This window comes from Delphinus delphis, chromosome 8, assembly GCF_949987515.2.
Source record: "Delphinus delphis chromosome 8, mDelDel1.2, whole genome shotgun sequence".
Lineage (NCBI taxonomy): Eukaryota > Metazoa > Chordata > Mammalia > Artiodactyla > Delphinidae > Delphinus > Delphinus delphis.
In genome coordinates this window covers 97,797,386-97,814,986 of record NC_082690.1, presented here as the reverse complement: position 1 = coordinate 97,814,986, position 17,601 = coordinate 97,797,386, and the positions used below count along the sequence as shown (strand labels likewise).

General features: G+C 39.8%; 1 protein-coding gene across 2 annotated transcripts in view; it reads left to right on the top strand.

Annotated features, from left to right (window-relative positions):
* Nucleotides 1-17,601, top strand: part of AGBL2 (AGBL carboxypeptidase 2) — a 41,499-nt gene that overhangs the window by 10,858 nt on the left and 13,040 nt on the right. Inside the window, exons 6-9 of one of the 2 annotated variants that reach the window (XM_060018908.1) lie at nucleotides 6,587-6,694; nucleotides 11,742-11,895; nucleotides 13,721-14,503; nucleotides 16,273-16,429. In XM_060018908.1, coding sequence (XP_059874891.1) covers nucleotides 6,587-6,694; nucleotides 11,742-11,895; nucleotides 13,721-14,503; nucleotides 16,273-16,429 — 1,202 coding nt within the window. The remainder of the gene's footprint in view (nucleotides 1-6,586; nucleotides 6,695-11,741; nucleotides 11,896-13,720; nucleotides 14,504-16,272; nucleotides 16,430-17,601) is intronic. The other variant, XM_060018909.1, reaches the window with a different exon arrangement.

The following is a 17,601-nucleotide window of genomic DNA, read 5'->3' as shown; positions in this document are numbered from 1 at the left end:
TCATCTTTAAGTTCTTTCATCAGTGCCTTATGATTTTCCTCATACAGATCTTTTGTCTCCTTAGGTAGGATTCTTCCTAGGTATTTTATTCTTCTCGTTGCAGTGGTAAATGGGAGTGTTTCCTGAATTTCTCTTTCAGATTTTTCATCATTAGTGTACAGGAATGCAAGAGATTTCTGTGCATTAATTTTGTGTCCTAGTACTTTACCAAATTCATTGATTAGCTCTAGTAGTTTTCTGGTAGCATCTTTAGGATTCTGTATGTATAATATCATATCATCTGCAAACAGTGTCAACTTTACTTCTTTTCCAATTTGGATTCCTTTTATTTCTTTTTCTTCTGTGATTGCTGTGGCTAAAACTTCCAAAACTGTGTTGAATAATAGTAGTGAGAGTGGACAACCTTGTCTTGTTCCTGATCTTAAAGGAAATGGTTTCAGTTTTTCACCATTGAGAATGATATTGGCTGTGGGTATGTCATATATGGCCTTTATTATGTTGAGATAAGTTCCCTTTATGCCTACTTTCTGGAGGATTTTTATCATAAATGTGTGTTGAATTTTGTCAAAAGCTTCTTCTGCATCTATTGAGATGATCATATGGTTTTTCTTCTTCAATTTGTTAATATGGTTTATCACATTGATTGATTTGCGTATATTGAAGAATCCTTGCATTCCTGGGATATACCCCACTTGATTATCATATATGATCCTTTTAATGTGCTGTTGGATTCTGTTTGCTAGTACTTCATTGAGGATTTTTGCATCTACGTTCATCAGTGATATTGGCCTGTAGTTTTCTTTCTTCATGACGTCTTTGTCTGGTTTTGCTATCAGGGTGATGGTGGCCTCGTAGAATGAGTTTGGGAGTGTTCCTCCCTCTGCTATATTTTGGAAGAGTTTAGGAAGGATACGTGTTAACTCTTCTCTAAATGTTTGATAGAATTTGCCTGTGAAGCCATCTGGTCCTGGGCTTTTGTTTGTTGGAAGATTTTTAATCACAGTCTCAATTTCAGTGCTTGTGATTGGTCTGTTTATATTTTCTATTTCTTCCTGGTTCAGTCTCAGAAGGTTGTGCTTTTCTAAGAATTTGTCCATTTCTTCCAGGTTGTCCATTTTATTGGCATTTAGTTGCTTGTAGTAATCTCTCATGATCCTTTGTATTTCTGTTGTGTCAGTTGTTACTTCTCCTTTTTCATTTCTAATTCTATTGATTTGACCCTTCACCCGTTTTTTCTTGATGAGTCTGGCTAATGGTTTATCAATTTTGTTTATGTTCTCAAAGAACCAGCTTTTAGTTTTATTGATCTTTGCTATCGTTTCCTTCATTTCTTTTTCATTTATTTCTGATCTGAACTTTATGATTTCTTTCCTTCTGCTAACTTTGGGGGTTTTTTGTTCTTCTTTCTCTAATTTCTTTAGATGTAAGGTTAGGTTGTTTATTTGAGATGTTTCTTGTTTCTTGAGGTAGGATTGTATTGCTATAAACTTCCCTCTTAGAACTGCTTTTGCTGCATCCCATAGATATTGGGTGGTCGTGTTTTCATTGTCATTTGTTTCTAGGTATTTTTTTATTTCCTCTTTGATTTCTTCAGTGATCTCTTGGTTATTAAGTAGTGTATTGTTTAGCCTCCATGTGTTTATATGTTTTACAGATTTTTTTCCTGTAATTGATATCGAGTCTCATAGCATTGTGGTTGGAAAAGATACTTGATACGATTTCAGTTTTTTTGTTGTTTTTTTTTTGCAGTACGCGGGCCTCTCACAGTTGTGGCCTCTCCCATCACGGAGCACATGCTCCGGACGCACAGGCTCAGCGGCCATGGCTCATGGGCCCAGCCGCTCCATGGCACGTGGGATCTTCCCAGAGCGGGGCACGAGCCCGTGTCCCCTGCATCAGCAGGTGGACTCTCAACCACTGTGCCACAAGGGAAGCCCACGATTTCAGTTTTCTTAAATTTACGTAGGCTTGATTTGTGACCCAAGATGTGATGTAGCTTGGAGAGTGTTCCGTGACCACTTGAGAAGAAAGTGTATTCTGTTATTTTTGGATGGAATGTCCTATAAATGTCAGTTAAGTCCATCTTGTTTAATGTATCATTTAAAGCTTGTGTTTCCTTATTTATTTTCATTTTGGATGATCTGTCCATTGGTGAAAGTGGGGTGTTAAAGTGCCCTACTATTATTGTGTTACTGTCGATTTCCCCTTTTATGCTGTTAGCATTTGCTTTATGTATTGAGGTGCTCCTATGTTGGGTGCATAAATATTTACAATTGTTGTATCTTATTCTTGGATTGATCCTTTGATCGTTATGTAGTGTCTTTCTTTGTCTCTTGGAATAGTCTTTATTTTAAAGTCTATTTTGTCTGATATGAGAATTGCTACTTACTCCAGCTTTCTTTTGATTTCCTTTTGCATGGAATATCTTTTTCCATCCCCTCGCTTTCAGTCTGTATGTGTCCCTAGGTCTGAAGTGGGTCTCTTGTAGACAGCATATATACGGGTCTTGTTTTTGTATCCATTCAGCCAGTCTGTGTTTTTGGTGGGAGCATTTAATCCATTTACATTTAAGGTAATTATCAATATGTATGTTCCTATTACTATTTTCTTAATTGTTTTGGGTTTGCTATTGTAGGTCTTTTCCTTGTCTTGTGTTTCCTGCCTAGAGAAGTTCCTTTAGCATTTGTTGTAAAGCTGGTTTGGTGGTGCTGAATTCTCTTAGCTTTTGCTTGACTGTAACGGTTTTAATTTCTCTGTCAAATATGAATGAGATCCTTGCTGGGTAGAGTAATCTTGGTTGTTGGTTTTTCCCTTTCATCACTTTAAATATGTCCTGCCACTCCCTTCTGGCTTGCACAGTTTCTGCTGAAAGATCAGCTGTTAACCTTATGGGGATTCCCTTGTATGTTATTTGTTGTTTTTCCCTTGCTGCTTTTAATATTTTTTCTTTGTATTTAATTTTTGATAGTTTGATTAATATGTGTCTTGGGGCTTCCCTGGTGGCGCAGTGGTTGAGAGTCCGCCTGCCGATGCAGGGGACGCGGGTTCGTGCCCCGGTCTGGGAGGATCCCATGTGCCGTGGAACGGCTGGGCCCGTGAGCCATGGCCGCTGGGCCTGCGCGTCCGGAGCCTGTGCTCTGCAGCGAGAGAGGCCACAGCAGTGAGAGGCCCTCGTAGCGCAAAAAAAAAAAAAAAAAAATGTGTCTTGGCGTGTTTCTCCTTGGATTTATCCTGTATGGGACTCTCTATGCTTCCTGGACTTGATTGACTATTTCCTTTCCCATATTAGGGAAGTTCTCAACTATAACTCTTCAAATATTTTCTCAGTTCCTTTCTTTTTCTCTTCTTCTTCTGGGACCCCTATCATTCAAATGTTGGTGCATTTAATGTTGTCCCAGAGGTCTCTAAGAGTGTCCTCAATTCTTTTCATTCTTTTTTCTTTATTCTGCTCTACGGTAGTTATTTCCACTATTTTATCTTCCAGGTCACTTATCCGTTCTTCTGCCTCAGTTATTTTGCTATTGATTCCTTCTAGAGAATTTTAATTTCATTTATTGTGTTGTTCATCCTTGTGTGTTTGCTCTTTAGTTCTTCTAGGTCCTTGTTAAACGTTTCTTGTATTTTCTCCATGGTATTTCCAAGATTTTGGATCATCTTTACTATCATTACTCTGAATTCTTTTTCAGGTAGACTGCCTATTTCCTCTTCATTTGTTTGGTCTGGTGGGTTTTTACCTTGCTTCTTCATCTGCTGTGTGTTTTTCTGCCTTCTCATTTTGCTTAACTTACTGTGTTTGGGGTCTCCTTTTCGCAGGCTGCAGGTTCGTAGTTCCCGTTGTTTTTGGTGTCTGTCCCCAGTGGCTAAGGTTGGTTCAGTGGGTTGTGTAGGCTTCCTGGTAGAGGGGACTGGTGCCTGTGTTCTGATGGATGAGGCTGGGTCTTGTCTTTCTAGTGGGCAGGACTGCGTCCGGTGGTGTGTTTTGAGGTGTCTGTGACCTTATTATGATTTTAGGCAGCCTCTTTGGTAATGGGTGGGGTTGTGTTCCTGTCTTGCTAGTTGTTTGGCATAGGGTGTCCAGCGCTGTAGCTTGCTGGTTATTGAGTGGAGCTGGATCTTAGCATTGAGATGGAGATCTCTGGGAGAGTTTTCGCCGTTTCATATTACATGGAGCTGGGAGGTCTCTGGTGGACCAATGTCCTGAAGTTGGCTCTCCCACCTCAGGGGCACAGGCCTGACACCCGGCCAGAGCACCAAGACCCTCTCAGTCACACGGCTTTTGGGAAGTCTGAGGTCTTCTGCCAGCCTTCAGTAGGAGTTCTCTAGGAGCTGTTCCACATGTAGATATATTTCTTATGTATTTGTGGGGAGGAGGGTGATCTCCACGTCTTACTCCTCTGCCATCTTGAAGGTCTCCCCCCTAAGGTACTTTTCAAAACATAAACCACTCCTTTGAGGAAAGAAGTTGGTTTTCATTGACCCAGTAGGTAATTTTCTTTGTTCACTTGCTTAATTTATTCTAATCACTCTCAGACACAGTGACCCACTACAGTGAAAGTCAGGAAACCTGGTTCCATCTGCCACTTGCTGATAATGAGTCACTGGGGAAAGTGCTAGACCTCTCTGAGCTGAATATTTATTTTCCCTCGAAACTCTGGAACTCCACACTCCAGAGGGGCCCTCCTTTCAATGTGCTGCCTCTCCCCTTCTGCACAGGTCCTAAGAAGAAAAAATTTTAAAAAAATTTTATTGAAGTTTAATTGACTTATAAGGTCATGTTTCAAATGTATAGCCCAGTGATTCAGTTATATATATATATATATATATATATATATATATATGTATATATGTATATGTGTATATATATATATATATATAAAATCTTTTTCAGATTCTCAGAAACGTTTACTTTTTTTTTTTTTTTTTTGCGGTACGCGGGCCTCTCACTGTTGTGGCCTCTCCCGTTGTGGAGCACAGGCTCCGGACGCGCAGGCTCAGCGGCCATGGCTCACGGGCCCAGCCACTCCGCGGCATGTGGGATCTTCCCGGACTGGGGCACGAACCCGTGTCCCCTGCATCGGCAGGCGGACTCCCAACCACTGCGCCACCAGGGAAGCCCAGCCCTACTATTTTTTAATCATATTTTGAGTTGATTGAGTTGATTGAGTTGATTGATTGAGTTGATCTTTGAGTTTTTGATGCAAGTACAATCTTTAGCCTTCATTTTATGAAGGATTTTCAGAAGTGGGGACTTTTATGATTGCTGGAACACTCATGTCTCTGCTTAAGACTGCTGATAAACAACTGGATGTTTCTTATTTTCTCACTTTCCTCTTATAATATTCATTCATTGTATATTCATTAAGCATCTACCATATGCTAAGTATAGTGCTTGGTGTTAGAGATATAGTGATGAGCAAATGGAGACACTCAGAGCTCACAGACTAGTGAGGAAGTTAAAGATAGAACCAGGCAGTTGCATAGCACTTGGTCCCTCTGGGAACACTTAACCCCAACCTGGAAGTTCAGTGAGGGTTTCCAAGAGAAGTTGACACAGAAGCTGAAATCTGAAGGATGAGTTAGAAGTGATCCAATTGAAAGGATCAAAGCAAAGTATTCCAGTTAGAGGAAACAGAAAAAGAACAAGACATGTTTGGGTAACCATGAAGCCTTCAACATGAAAGAAAAGAGATGAAGCTGAAGATACAAGGATTGGCTCAGTGTCTTAACTGGGGACAGAACTGCCCTTAGGGTGTTTGGAAATTGTTGGGGGGCACATTTTGCATCCCTTGCATCCCTGGAGTAAATCCCACTGATCATGGTGTGTGATTCTTTTGATGTACTGTTGAATTTAAGTTGTGTCTTTATATATGCCCTTGGCTTTCATCACTGGCTACTGTACTTAAAATGATATTGAGAAGTCACCCAAGTGTCATATGAGAAATCTTTCAGAATTGAGTGTTAATGAAAAAACTTTGTTTCTTCTGAAGAAACTGATATACTTATTCCTCTATATTAATAAAAAATATGTAGCTGAGCATATTTTCCTGACCGGGAGCTCAGGGACAAATTTTGAAGAGTTGATGAAACGACTATATTGACCTTTCTGCCTTATTTTTAGGTCTTCTATTTAAAGTTTATACTTCTGGGGCTTCCCTGGTGGTCCAGTGGTTAAGACTTCACCTTCCAATGCTGGGGGTGTGGATTCGATCCCTGGTCGGAGAGCTAATATCCCACATGCCTAGTGGCAAAAAAAAACATAAAACAGAAGCAATATTGTAACAAATTCAATAAAGACTTTTAAAATGGTCCACATCAAAAAAATCTAAAAAAATAAAGTTGATACTTCTGTTGTCTATGCTTTTTGTTAAAAATTTCTCCATAGTCTTTATAGAAAGAAGCAACACATAATTAATTAACAAACACACTGGAAACTTAGGGTGGGAATTTGGTTTGATTCCACCCTACTAGCCATTTGAATAATCATTATTATGATTTCATGTCAGTCTCATAAAGTGCCTTTTGTATTATTTCTTTTTTTTTTTTTTGTATTATTTCTTATTTTGTACTTTTTAATGTCTTCTTTCAGAATGGGTTCCACCTCAACCAGAATATTTCTATCAACCTACAGGAAATGAAAAGGCACCAAAAATTGTAGGAGAAGAAAAAGGCACAGTTGTCTATCAGTTAGATTCAGGTATTGTCATCACACTGAACAGTGAGTGATTAATCATGACCAAATTACAATAAATATATTTTCTATAATAAAAGTGATTTTCAAAAAGTCATATTTTAGTGATGAAGAAACTGTCTTTTCCAGACCAACCTGAGTGGGAGCCCTGAAATTCATGACCAATCAGTTTTAAATTTTCAATCGTTTTTTTAAAATGTTATTATGTTTTCTTAATAGTTCTGAGTCCTTTTTATAGCTTCTTCCTTGTTATTCCCCTTCCTGAAAATCAAATGTTGGATCTTTGGGTAATTTGCTCTTCTTTTCTCCACCTCCTGAACCATAGTGAGTATTTTGTAGTATGTGCATATGACTGTCATTTACTCTGTGGTTTCCTGCATTAATTTGCAGGCATCCTAGCGGTAGAATTTCTGTCTTTTATAAAAATGTTCAGGACACTGTACCCAACAACAAAATACACATTCTTTTCAAGGGCACATGGTAAATTCCCCAGGATATACCATATACTAGGTTGTAAAGCGAGTCTTAACACATTTAAAAGGATTGAAGTCGTACAAAATATATTGTCTGATCACAGCAAAACTAAATTAGAAATCAACAACAGAATGAAATCTGGGAAATCTACAAATATTTGCAAATTGAACAACACATTTCTAAGTAACCCATGGGTTAAAGAAATCATAAGAGTTCAAAAATATTTTGAACTGAGTGAAAATAAAACAACATATCAAAATTTATGAGATGCAGCCAAAGCACTGCAAGGTAAATTTTTGGCTTTAAATGCCTGTATTTAAAAGGAAGAAAGATCTCAAATCAATTACATAAGCTTCCATCTTAATAAATTAGAAAAATAAGAGCAAACTACATCCAAAGTGAGCAGAAGGAAGAAAATAATAAAGATAAAAACAGAAATCAGGGCTTCCCTGGTGGTGCAGTGGTTGAGAGTCCGCCTGCCGATGCAGGGGACACGGGTTCGTGCCCCGGTCCGGGAGGATCCCACATGCCGCGGAGTGGCTGGGCCCGTGGGCCATGGCCGCTGAGCCTGCGCGTCTGGAGCCCGTGCTCTGCAACGGGAGAGGCCACAGCAGTGAGAGGCCCGTGTACCGCAAAAACAAAACAAAATAAAACAAAAACAGAAATCAGTGAAATAGAAAAGTAATACAGAAAATCAAACCAAAAGTTGGTCCTTTGGAAACATTAACAAAATTGACAGAACTTTAGCCAGATCAACCAAGAAAAAAGGAGAGGAGACACAAATTATAGAAATCAGGAATGCAAGGGGACACAAGCATCAACTCTACAGAAATCAAAACAATTACAAGGTAATGCTATTAATGACTTTATGTCAGCAAATTAAACAACATAGATGAACAGGAGAAATTGCTAGAAAAACATATCAAAACTGATTCAGGAAGAAATTCAGATTATGACAAAGAAATTGAATTAGTAATTTAAAATCTTCCTGCAAAGAAATCCCTGGGCCAGATGGCTTAACAGGATTTGTTTGAATTGTACCAAACATTTAAAGATGAAATAGCACTAATGCTTCAAAACTTTGAAAACAGAGGAGGAGGAGGAAACACTTCCCAGCTCTTCTTATGAAGCCAGTATTCAAAGCCAGACAAAGACATCACAAGAAAACTATAGATTGGTGTTCCTCATGAACATAAATGCAAAAATCCTCAACCAAATACCAGCAAACCAAATTCAACAGCATATGGAAAGGATTATATACCATGACCAAGGGAGATTTGTTCCAGGAATCCAAGGGTGGTTCAACATAAGAAGATTGATGTGACACACCACATTAATACAACAAAGGGAAAAAAAACACAGTCATCTCAATCAATGCAGAAAAAGCATTTGACAAAATCAGGCCTTTCATGATAAGAACATTCTGAAAACTAGAAATAGGAGAGAATTTCCTCCGTTTAGTAAAGGGTATTTATGGAAAGGATGAATCAACTTCAAACCCACTAAAACAGCTATAACAGCAATACAGACAATAACAAGTGCTGGGGAGGATGTGAAACAGATGGTAATAGTAACCTTTAAGGCAGAAAAGATATATCGTGTTAAAGAGAAGTAAGCTAATAGATAGTAATGATCAGAAAAGAAATCTATTTTATTGGAGGAGGAACATGTACCAAGTATAATTAGTAGAAATGGGATGTGTTAAGTCAGTGAAATCAGGGGAGGTTTTTACAGAAAAAAACTGTAATAGGAAGGAGGGACTGCAATGTGTTTACATTCCTACAGCTAGAAAAATAAAATGAGCCAGTTTTAGCAGGGAGGACCCATCTGAGATGTGGTTACACATGCTCCGCTCCCAGTTGCCTTGATTTTGAGCTCTCGTTACTATTTTGGCAAAAGCTGGTGAGGTAGAAAAGGTGAAGCAACTCATAGTCTACCTAGCTCCACCTTATGGAATGTCTGAGGAGGAGCTTGGGAGACTTTAAACTCAGATCATAAGTCAGTAGACTTGGGTTATAAATAGTAGGGGATATACTGCTCCTGCAACCTCAAGAAATTCTTGGATATTATAAGCCTGTTTCACCTCTCGTTGACTTTGCTGTAGTCATTTTCAATAAATCAGATGACCATGAATCGCCACCGCTTCATCTCTTCTATCCAGACATATTTCTACAAAGGAGGAAACCCTGGGATTGAGAGATCATTCTCCTGATATGGCAGCTTTTGTGAATTGTCCTTATTGTCCTGTTACTACACATTTGTGGCAGCTGTCTTGATCTTCTTGTCCTTTGGATTCATCAAGGAGAGTTGAGCCCACACTGTTGGAGGAATGAAGAAACAGAAAACTGAGAAGATGGGGCTCTGGGGAGAATCTGGGAGTTTGTTAGCTTAGGAGACCTAGAGCAACCACTTGCTGTAAGGATATTGAGGGGAAAATAAGAAAGATGTTTTGTTATTGAAAAATGTTACTGTGGGCTATGAGTTGGATCATTTGTTTTGTTTTGTTTTTTTAAATTTATTTTATTTTATTTACTTTTGGCTGTGTTGGGTCTTCGTTGCTGTGCGCGGGCTTTCTCTAGTTGCGGCAAGCAGAGGCTACTCTTTGTTGCGGTGCGCAGGCTTCTCATTGCGGTGGCCTCTCCCGTTGCGGAGCACAAGTCCTAGACATGCAGGCTTCAGTTGCTGTGGCTCGCGGGCTCAGTAGATGTGGCGCATGGACTTAGTTGCTCCACGGCATGCGGGATCCTCCCGGACCAGGGCTCGAACCCGTATCCCCTGCATTGGCAGGTGGATTCCCAACCACTGCACCATCAGGGAAGCCCCTGGATCGTTTTTAAGTTACCTTAAAGACTAAAGAAAATATTGAAATTCCTATATTAATGACATCTGGTTGCCGATCTGTACTTTGATTGTGGTTCCATGAAGAGATCGAATAACATGGGTCCCCAACTCTTAAATGGATTTACTTGTACTCCTGCTGCTGCTTCTGTTTTTACTTCCTCTGTGCTTTCACTCCTTTTTGTGCTCGCTTTCTCCTTTGCTTTCATTTATAATCCAAATATTTATTCTCTAAATCTCCAGTGGCAAGGTTGCGTATAGAAGCAAAAGTCACCATAATGTGAATATACTTACTAATGAACTGACTACTTACAAAATCAGACCCCATACATGTTTCTATTTGTTTAATTCTCGTATCTATCCTGCCCGATGGTCAGCATCTTTGCTGGTATCAGTCACTTGTTGATAGTGGATATTGTTAACATCTGACAACATAATGCAAGTACAGTAAAAAATTAATTGCAAACTGAAATTATCCTGGGACTTCCCCAGTGGCATAGTAGTTAAGACTCCGTGCTCCCAATGCTGGGGGGCTGAGTTCGATCCCTGGTCAGGGAACTAGATCCCACGTGCATGCCGCAACTGAGAGTTCGCATGTCACAACTAAGGAGCCTGCATGCCTCAACTATGGAGCCAGTGAGCCACAACTAAGGAGCCCACAAGCTGCAACTAAGGAATCCGCCTGCCACAACTAAGACCCAGTGCAACCAAATAAATAAATAAATGTTTTTAATAGTGAAATTATCCTTACAAGAGATGCAGGATTGTATGAAGTTGATGAATGTTAAAGAATTGCTTGCACCACTGCGAAGCCATTGACAACTGAGAATCTAGAAATTTTTTTCAGTTAACAGTTAAAGAGAACATCAACAAAAGATGACAAAATAGATTCTTCTGAACACAACTGATAAGAACAGTGTGGTACAAAGAGAGTCCTTGGGAGAACCGTGGGTCCTAAAAGAGTTTTGCAAAAGTAACTGCAAAAAATCAAAGGTGTCACATGGCATTCTCACTGAATTTGTCTGAAAAATTGTAAGTCCACCAAAAAAAAAAAAAAATTAACAATTGATTCTTTGTTATTCCAAGGATTAGAAAGAGGTTGTGATTATAATCTAAATTTTCCTAAATAAAATAATATAAATTGTGTAATGTTTTTTGTTTTAGCTCAATGTTAAAGAAAAAGTTTCAATCATAACCTTTTCTTTTCACTAATGACTATGATATTTTGTTTCCCCTTTTAGACAAATTGCACTCGTGCCAGTTCTTCTCACGCTTCTATTTTTGTTATATTTAAATCTGGAATGATATACCAAACAATGACATGGAGTGTACTTTATTTTCTCTCTTTTTTTCCCCCTTTATCTTCTTTTTAAATTAATAAATAGGTGCTATTTGGCTTTTTGTTTGTTCTTGTAGAATAAGACTGCAAATGTTTTCCGGTGCTCCACTTAGAATGTAATTTTTTGCCAGCATCCTTTTAAATTAGAGTTTAAATGGGTATAAGCAGTATTTGAGTTGCCAAGGGTAACCAGGTAGCAAAAGGAAGTCCTCTAAACTACTTAAAGGTCTTCAAATATATACATTTTTAAAACTTAAAAGTCTCAGCAAGGACAATTGAAAATTTAAATACTCATTGTTCTTAAGCTAGAATAGTGCTGAACACAAAGGGGTTCAATTAATATTTGCTGGATAGATGGATTCTGAGTGAAACTTGGACTGAGTATGTCTGTCTCATCTGCAGTGCCCACCGAAGATTCCTATTTCACCAGTTCCAGAGTGGGAGGCAAACCAGGGATTATCAAGGAACTGGCAGTCACGTTGCAAGGACCAGAAGATGATACTTTACTGTTTGAATCAAGGTTTGAGAGTGGGAACCTGCAGAAAGCTACTAGAGTGTGAGTAACAAAGAGGAATTTCCCAAAGGGATGATGACTGAAGTGACTGAGAAGTGTCTTCAGGAATCATGTTAGCGATCAGGAGTGTTTTTGTGAAAGAGAAAAGTGATGAGAGGTAATTGTGAGGACGATGAAGAAGAATGGAATCATTGTGACTCATACTTTTCAGAATGAAAATTTATCTAAATTATTTTTTCTACTTCTAAAAGAAATTAGTGCGCGTTTGAAATTTGCATTGTTGACCTGAAATAAACAGACTGTCAGATATTTCTCCAGCAAAGATGCGTTTATTCAGGATTGGCAGAGAACTGCAATTCAGGGTCTGCAACCACGGGGGATGCCACATGCAAGTCCCACACTACAAGAGAGGGAGAACACTTTCACTGAGAGGAGAAGGAAGTTGGGAGGGCTCCAGTAAACAAAGGGTCCGTGGCTTTTCATTGGCTGAGTCCTTGCCAGGAAGGAAAAGGAGTCTTTTTTTCTTCCTGTTGGGCTCTGCTATCATTGCAGGGCATGAGAGCTCCCTCTTCTGGTCTCCCAACTCTATTTAATTGGGTTTCTGGTTATTAATTTTTTACAGTCTCAATAAAAATACCATAAAAGTTGCAGTTCTATAATCATACCTCCTGGATGCAGCAACTGTTTATAGTTTTGTGTATATGCATTAATTTTCTCTCTCTCTCTCTCTCTCTCTAATACGTAATATACACAAATTATATATTTTTAAAAATGGGAAAGTGGTATACATACTGTTTTACCTGTTGCTTTTTTCCACTTAATAAAATTTAAATATTTTTCTATGGCCATATCACAGATATTCATATTGTCCTATTGTATGGATACTCCATACCTTATTTACCTTGTCCCCAACTGATGGGAAATTAAGATGTTTACAATATTTTGCTTAATGAATTAATACCCTTATGCATTTTTTTGTTTTTTTGGTCGCACTGTGCAGCTTGCGGGATCTTAGCTCCCCGACTAGGGATCGAATCCATGCTCCCTGCAGTGGAAGCACAGAGTCCTAACCACTGGACCACCAGGGAATTCTCTGCATTTATATTTTTAAGTATTTGTGGTTTTATGAGATAAACTCTAGAAATAAAATTGTTGGTTCAGCGTTTGATCACTTCAGTACCGCTAGTTTTTGCCCATTTGCCCTCCCAATGTGATTTCAGTCCCCATCAACTGTGTGTGAGAGTGCCTGGTTCGCAGCACTGGAATGTTGATGAGATGGAGGGGGAAAGGGCATCCTATTTTAATTTGTACTTCATTAATTATGCATGTGGGTGAATATCTTTCCATGCTTTTTGGCATTTGTATTTTGTCTTCTGCAAGTTCAACAAGGTGAAAGCATTCCAGAGATGCCCCCTCATCTTCAAATAAGTGAGAATCAGATATAAAAATAGCACAGAGGGCTTACAGGTCTCCTCTACAGTGATGATGTCCAGGATGTAGCTAACAGCCAACATGGGGCTCTGGCTTCACTACTGTTCAGTGTATTAAAGAGAAATGTGTTGAAGTGGTTAGAAACTGCCATTGGATACTCTCAAAAGATACCAAGAAGCTCACAGTGCTCCCAGAAGTGCTGTGCAGCAGTGTAAGGTTTGAGATTCTTCCTGTCCCACTCCGAATAAACTTTCTTTTCCCAAGTTCCTTCTAGCCTAATACGTGAGTTGGAAAACTAGGGAAATAAGAAAATAAATGTGTGATGTAGCAGGCTTTTCTGTTGTAATAAGATCTGTTTTTACCAGAGGGAAACAATGTTTGTTTTTTGAGGGGCGTGTGGAGTTATAGAGATATTCTTCTGTGTTCTCTATTACAGAAACACCTATGAGTATGAACTCACCTTGCGAACTGACCTCTACACGAATAAGCACACTCAGTGGTTTTACTTTCGAGTTCAGAACACCAGAAAAGATGTCACCTATCGCTTCACCATCGTCAACCTCCTGAAACCCAAGAGCCTTTATACTATAGGGATGAAGCCACTCATGTATTCCCAATTGGATGCCAGCACCCACAGCATTGGCTGGAGGAGAGAAGGAAATGAAATCAGGTACTATAGGAGCAACACGGACGATGGGCAGCAGCGCTTTTACTGTCTCACATGGACCATTCAGTTTCCACATGACCAGGACACTTGCTTCTTTGCACACTTCTACCCATATACGTACTCTGACTTGCAGTGCTTCCTCCTGTCAGTGGCAAACAGCCCCGTCCAATCTCAGTTCTGCAAACTCCGAACTTTATGCAGGAGCCTTGCAGGAAACATCGTCTACCTGCTCACCATCACCAACCCAGCCCGGACCCCTCAAGAGGCAGCTGCAAAGAAAGCTGTGGTCTTGACTGCCAGAGTGCACCCTGGGGAAAGTAATGGCTCTTGGATTATGAAAGGCTTTTTGGACTTCATCCTTAGCAACTCCCCAGATGCCCAGCTCCTCAGAGATATCTTTATCTTCAAAGTGGTTCCCATGTTAAATCCAGACGGAGTGATCGTGGGGAATTATCGTTGTTCATTGGCTGGAAGGGACTTGAACAGGCATTATAAAACTGTTCTGGAGGAGTCTTTTCCTTGTATCTGGCACACCAGGAACATGATCAAGAGGTGAGGCCTTTATCTATTGGTCTTACTCTGAACGCTGTCAGCACTATCTGATGGCATGAGATCTCTTCTCATGGCATAGGAATCGGGTATAGGTTTATGGACAGTCTTCAACGTTCTCTTTGCAGCCACTTGGGTTTGTTCATTTTCAAACTTTAAATCATGTCTTATCTTTGGGTTGAAACTGAACATGCGAGATTTCAGCTAGAAGCATTTCACTTATAAGTGAAATGATTGAATGGAAAAGGTCAAAAGTCAAGGAGTTCATAGGTCTTCATGATGAGACTTGTGTAACAGTAATAATAATAGTAGTACCTAACAATTAGTGAGTGCTTATGTACGACAGGCAGTATTACACATGACCCATTTAATCTTCACATTCACCCTGTGAGGTAGGCACAATCAATATCCCCATCTTGTATATGATGAGGAAATTAAGGCCCAGAAAGTTTAAGAAACTTGCCCAAAGTCATAGAGCTAGTTCTCTGGTTGCAGAGTCTGAATGCCTTATTACCATCTTATATTGCCTCTTATGAAGAATGAATAATAATGGGACTTCCCTGGTGGCTCAGTGGTTGGGAGTCCGCCTGCCAGTGCAGGGGACACGGGTTCGAGCCCTGGTCCGGGAAGATCCCACATGCCGTGGGGTACAACTACTGAGCCTGCGCTCTAGAGCCCGTGAGCCACAACTACTGAAGCCCATGCGCCTAGAGCCCATGCTCCACAACAAGAGAAGCCACTGCAGTGAGAAGCCTGATCACCGCAACAAAGAGCAGCCCCCACTCACCACACCTAGAAAAGCCCGCGTGCAGCAACAAAGACCCAATGCAGCCAAAAATAAATAAATAAATTTATTTTTTTTAAAAAAAGAATAATAAATCAATCTGCATTTTCCAAGCGTATATAAAAGCAGTTGAAGCCTATGATAGAATAGCACCCGCCTTAAAGGAGCTTCCATTTCGCTGGGCATGCAACTGCAGCAGATACGAATATGTGAACGCACGCACCTTCTCACCATATCTGTGTGAATGGCTGAGAGTTGTGTTGGGTTGGTAGGCAAAATGGCTAAGAGCATATATTGGAGTCAGGCAGGCCTGGGTTTGAGACCTGGTTTTACTACTGGCTGGTTCTGTGACCATGGAAGTGATTTAACCTCTCTGTGCTTCAGCTTTCTTACCTGTCGAATGGGGATGATAATACCTGTGCTGGGTGGTTACTGTGAGGATTCAATGAGATAATCCATGTAATCTGTTTAGCACAGTACCCTGCACATTGTAAATGTGGGGCATTATTGTTACCACCACCGTCATCATGGAGAAGGTGTTTGGAGGTGTCCTGGTAATCAGGAAACAAAGAAGAGCTGAGTCTTAAAGGAACTAGCCCTGGAATGTCAGAAACCAAGGCTTTCTTTGGTTCTTTCCCCTCTCTACCTCTCTCTCTCTTTCCACAGTTCTGCACCAGAGTGGGCTTTCCTTTAGTAGATTTTCTCCTCTTTCTTGTCAGCTTATGCAAGGCCTACCCATCTCCCCTTTCCACATCCCCTTTTCCATCAAGTTCCTCTGGCTGGCAGAGGCAAGGAGTGCTGGTGACATGTTTCCAGCAGGGGCTGAGGTTGGGCATAGGGTCCTTTGAAGGTCATTAGGGGCTGAAATTTTCTTAGGGGGGAAAGTATCAACAGACATCCTTAAGGAAGAGACTCCAAAGGATCCTTGGTCATGCTCATGCCCTGTATATCCATTGAGTTCTTTGTTTGCCTCCCCCACCCCCAACAGACTTCTTGAAGAAAGGGAGGTTCTCTTGTATTGTGATATCCACGGCCACAGCCGTAAGAGTAATATCTTCCTGTACGGCTGTAATAACAATGATCACAAGTTCTGGCTTCACGAGCGAGTCTTTCCTTTAATGTTAAGCAAAAATGCTCCGGATAAGGTAAGCATGTAAGGTAATTTTCTGTCCATTGACTAAGGGGGAAGGATAACTCATTGCTTCCTATATGCAGTGTTTGATTTGCCACTTTTATCTCTCCATTATCTTGGGTAAATCCAAGCTACCTGGACTTCAAGAATTTAGAAACGTGTGGCTTTAAGAATTACTCTGTGTCTGATGAAAAGATAAGTAAAATGTAGTGTATCCACACGATGGAATGTTACTTGGCAGCAAGAAAAATTAAGTACTGGTATGCTAGGACACGGATGAACCTTGAAAACATTACACTAAGTGAAAGAAGCTAGACACAAAAAGCCACGTATATGATTCCATTCTATGAAATGTTCAGAAGAGGCAAATCTATAGAGACAGAAAGTGGGTTAATGATTGCCTAGGGCTGATGTGGGGAGGTTGGCATGGGGAGTGACTGCTAATGAGGGGTACTGGGTTTCTTTTCGGGGTGATGAAAATGTTCTAAACTTAGGTTGTGGTAATGGTCACACAACTCTGTGAATGTCTTTAAATCACTGAATTGTGTGCTTTAAATGTGTGAATTTTATGGTATGTGAATTGTATCTCAATAAAGATGATTTTTTTAATTGCTCTAGGCACAGGTTCAAACTGTTAGTGGTAGAATTCTCTATCATCTTTCATCCTGTGTTTGGCAGTGGAAGAAGGGACTGAAGGACAAATGCTAATATTGCTAACAGCAAAATGCTAATATTATATGAGTCTCCACAGAAACGTTTATGTAATACAAGATCACAAATAACTGCAAGATATTAAAGGGCTAATAAAAACAACTTAAAAGCCTTTAATAGTTGGCTGAGTAACAGCTCTGTGACAGTTGTATCTGCATTGATTTAGAAGCTGGTTTTCAACATCATAAATAAATTCACAAAATGTAACTGTCATTGGAAAGAAATTAGGCTGGATTCAGAAAAGTATTTAAATGACAGTGTAAATTTTCTCACATAAAGATATAGGACAAATATTTTGTCTCTGCTACTCTTATCTGTAAAAACAAAGAAGAAAGAAAAAGGAAGCCTTTTTTCCTTCTGCCCTTTATCCCTCCCTCCCTTCTTTCCTTTCTTTTTCCTTTTCTTTTTTCAATCTTCCTGTTTTTTCCAGGGATCTCTTTTCTTCACATGAAATCCCATCCGGAACCTAGCGTT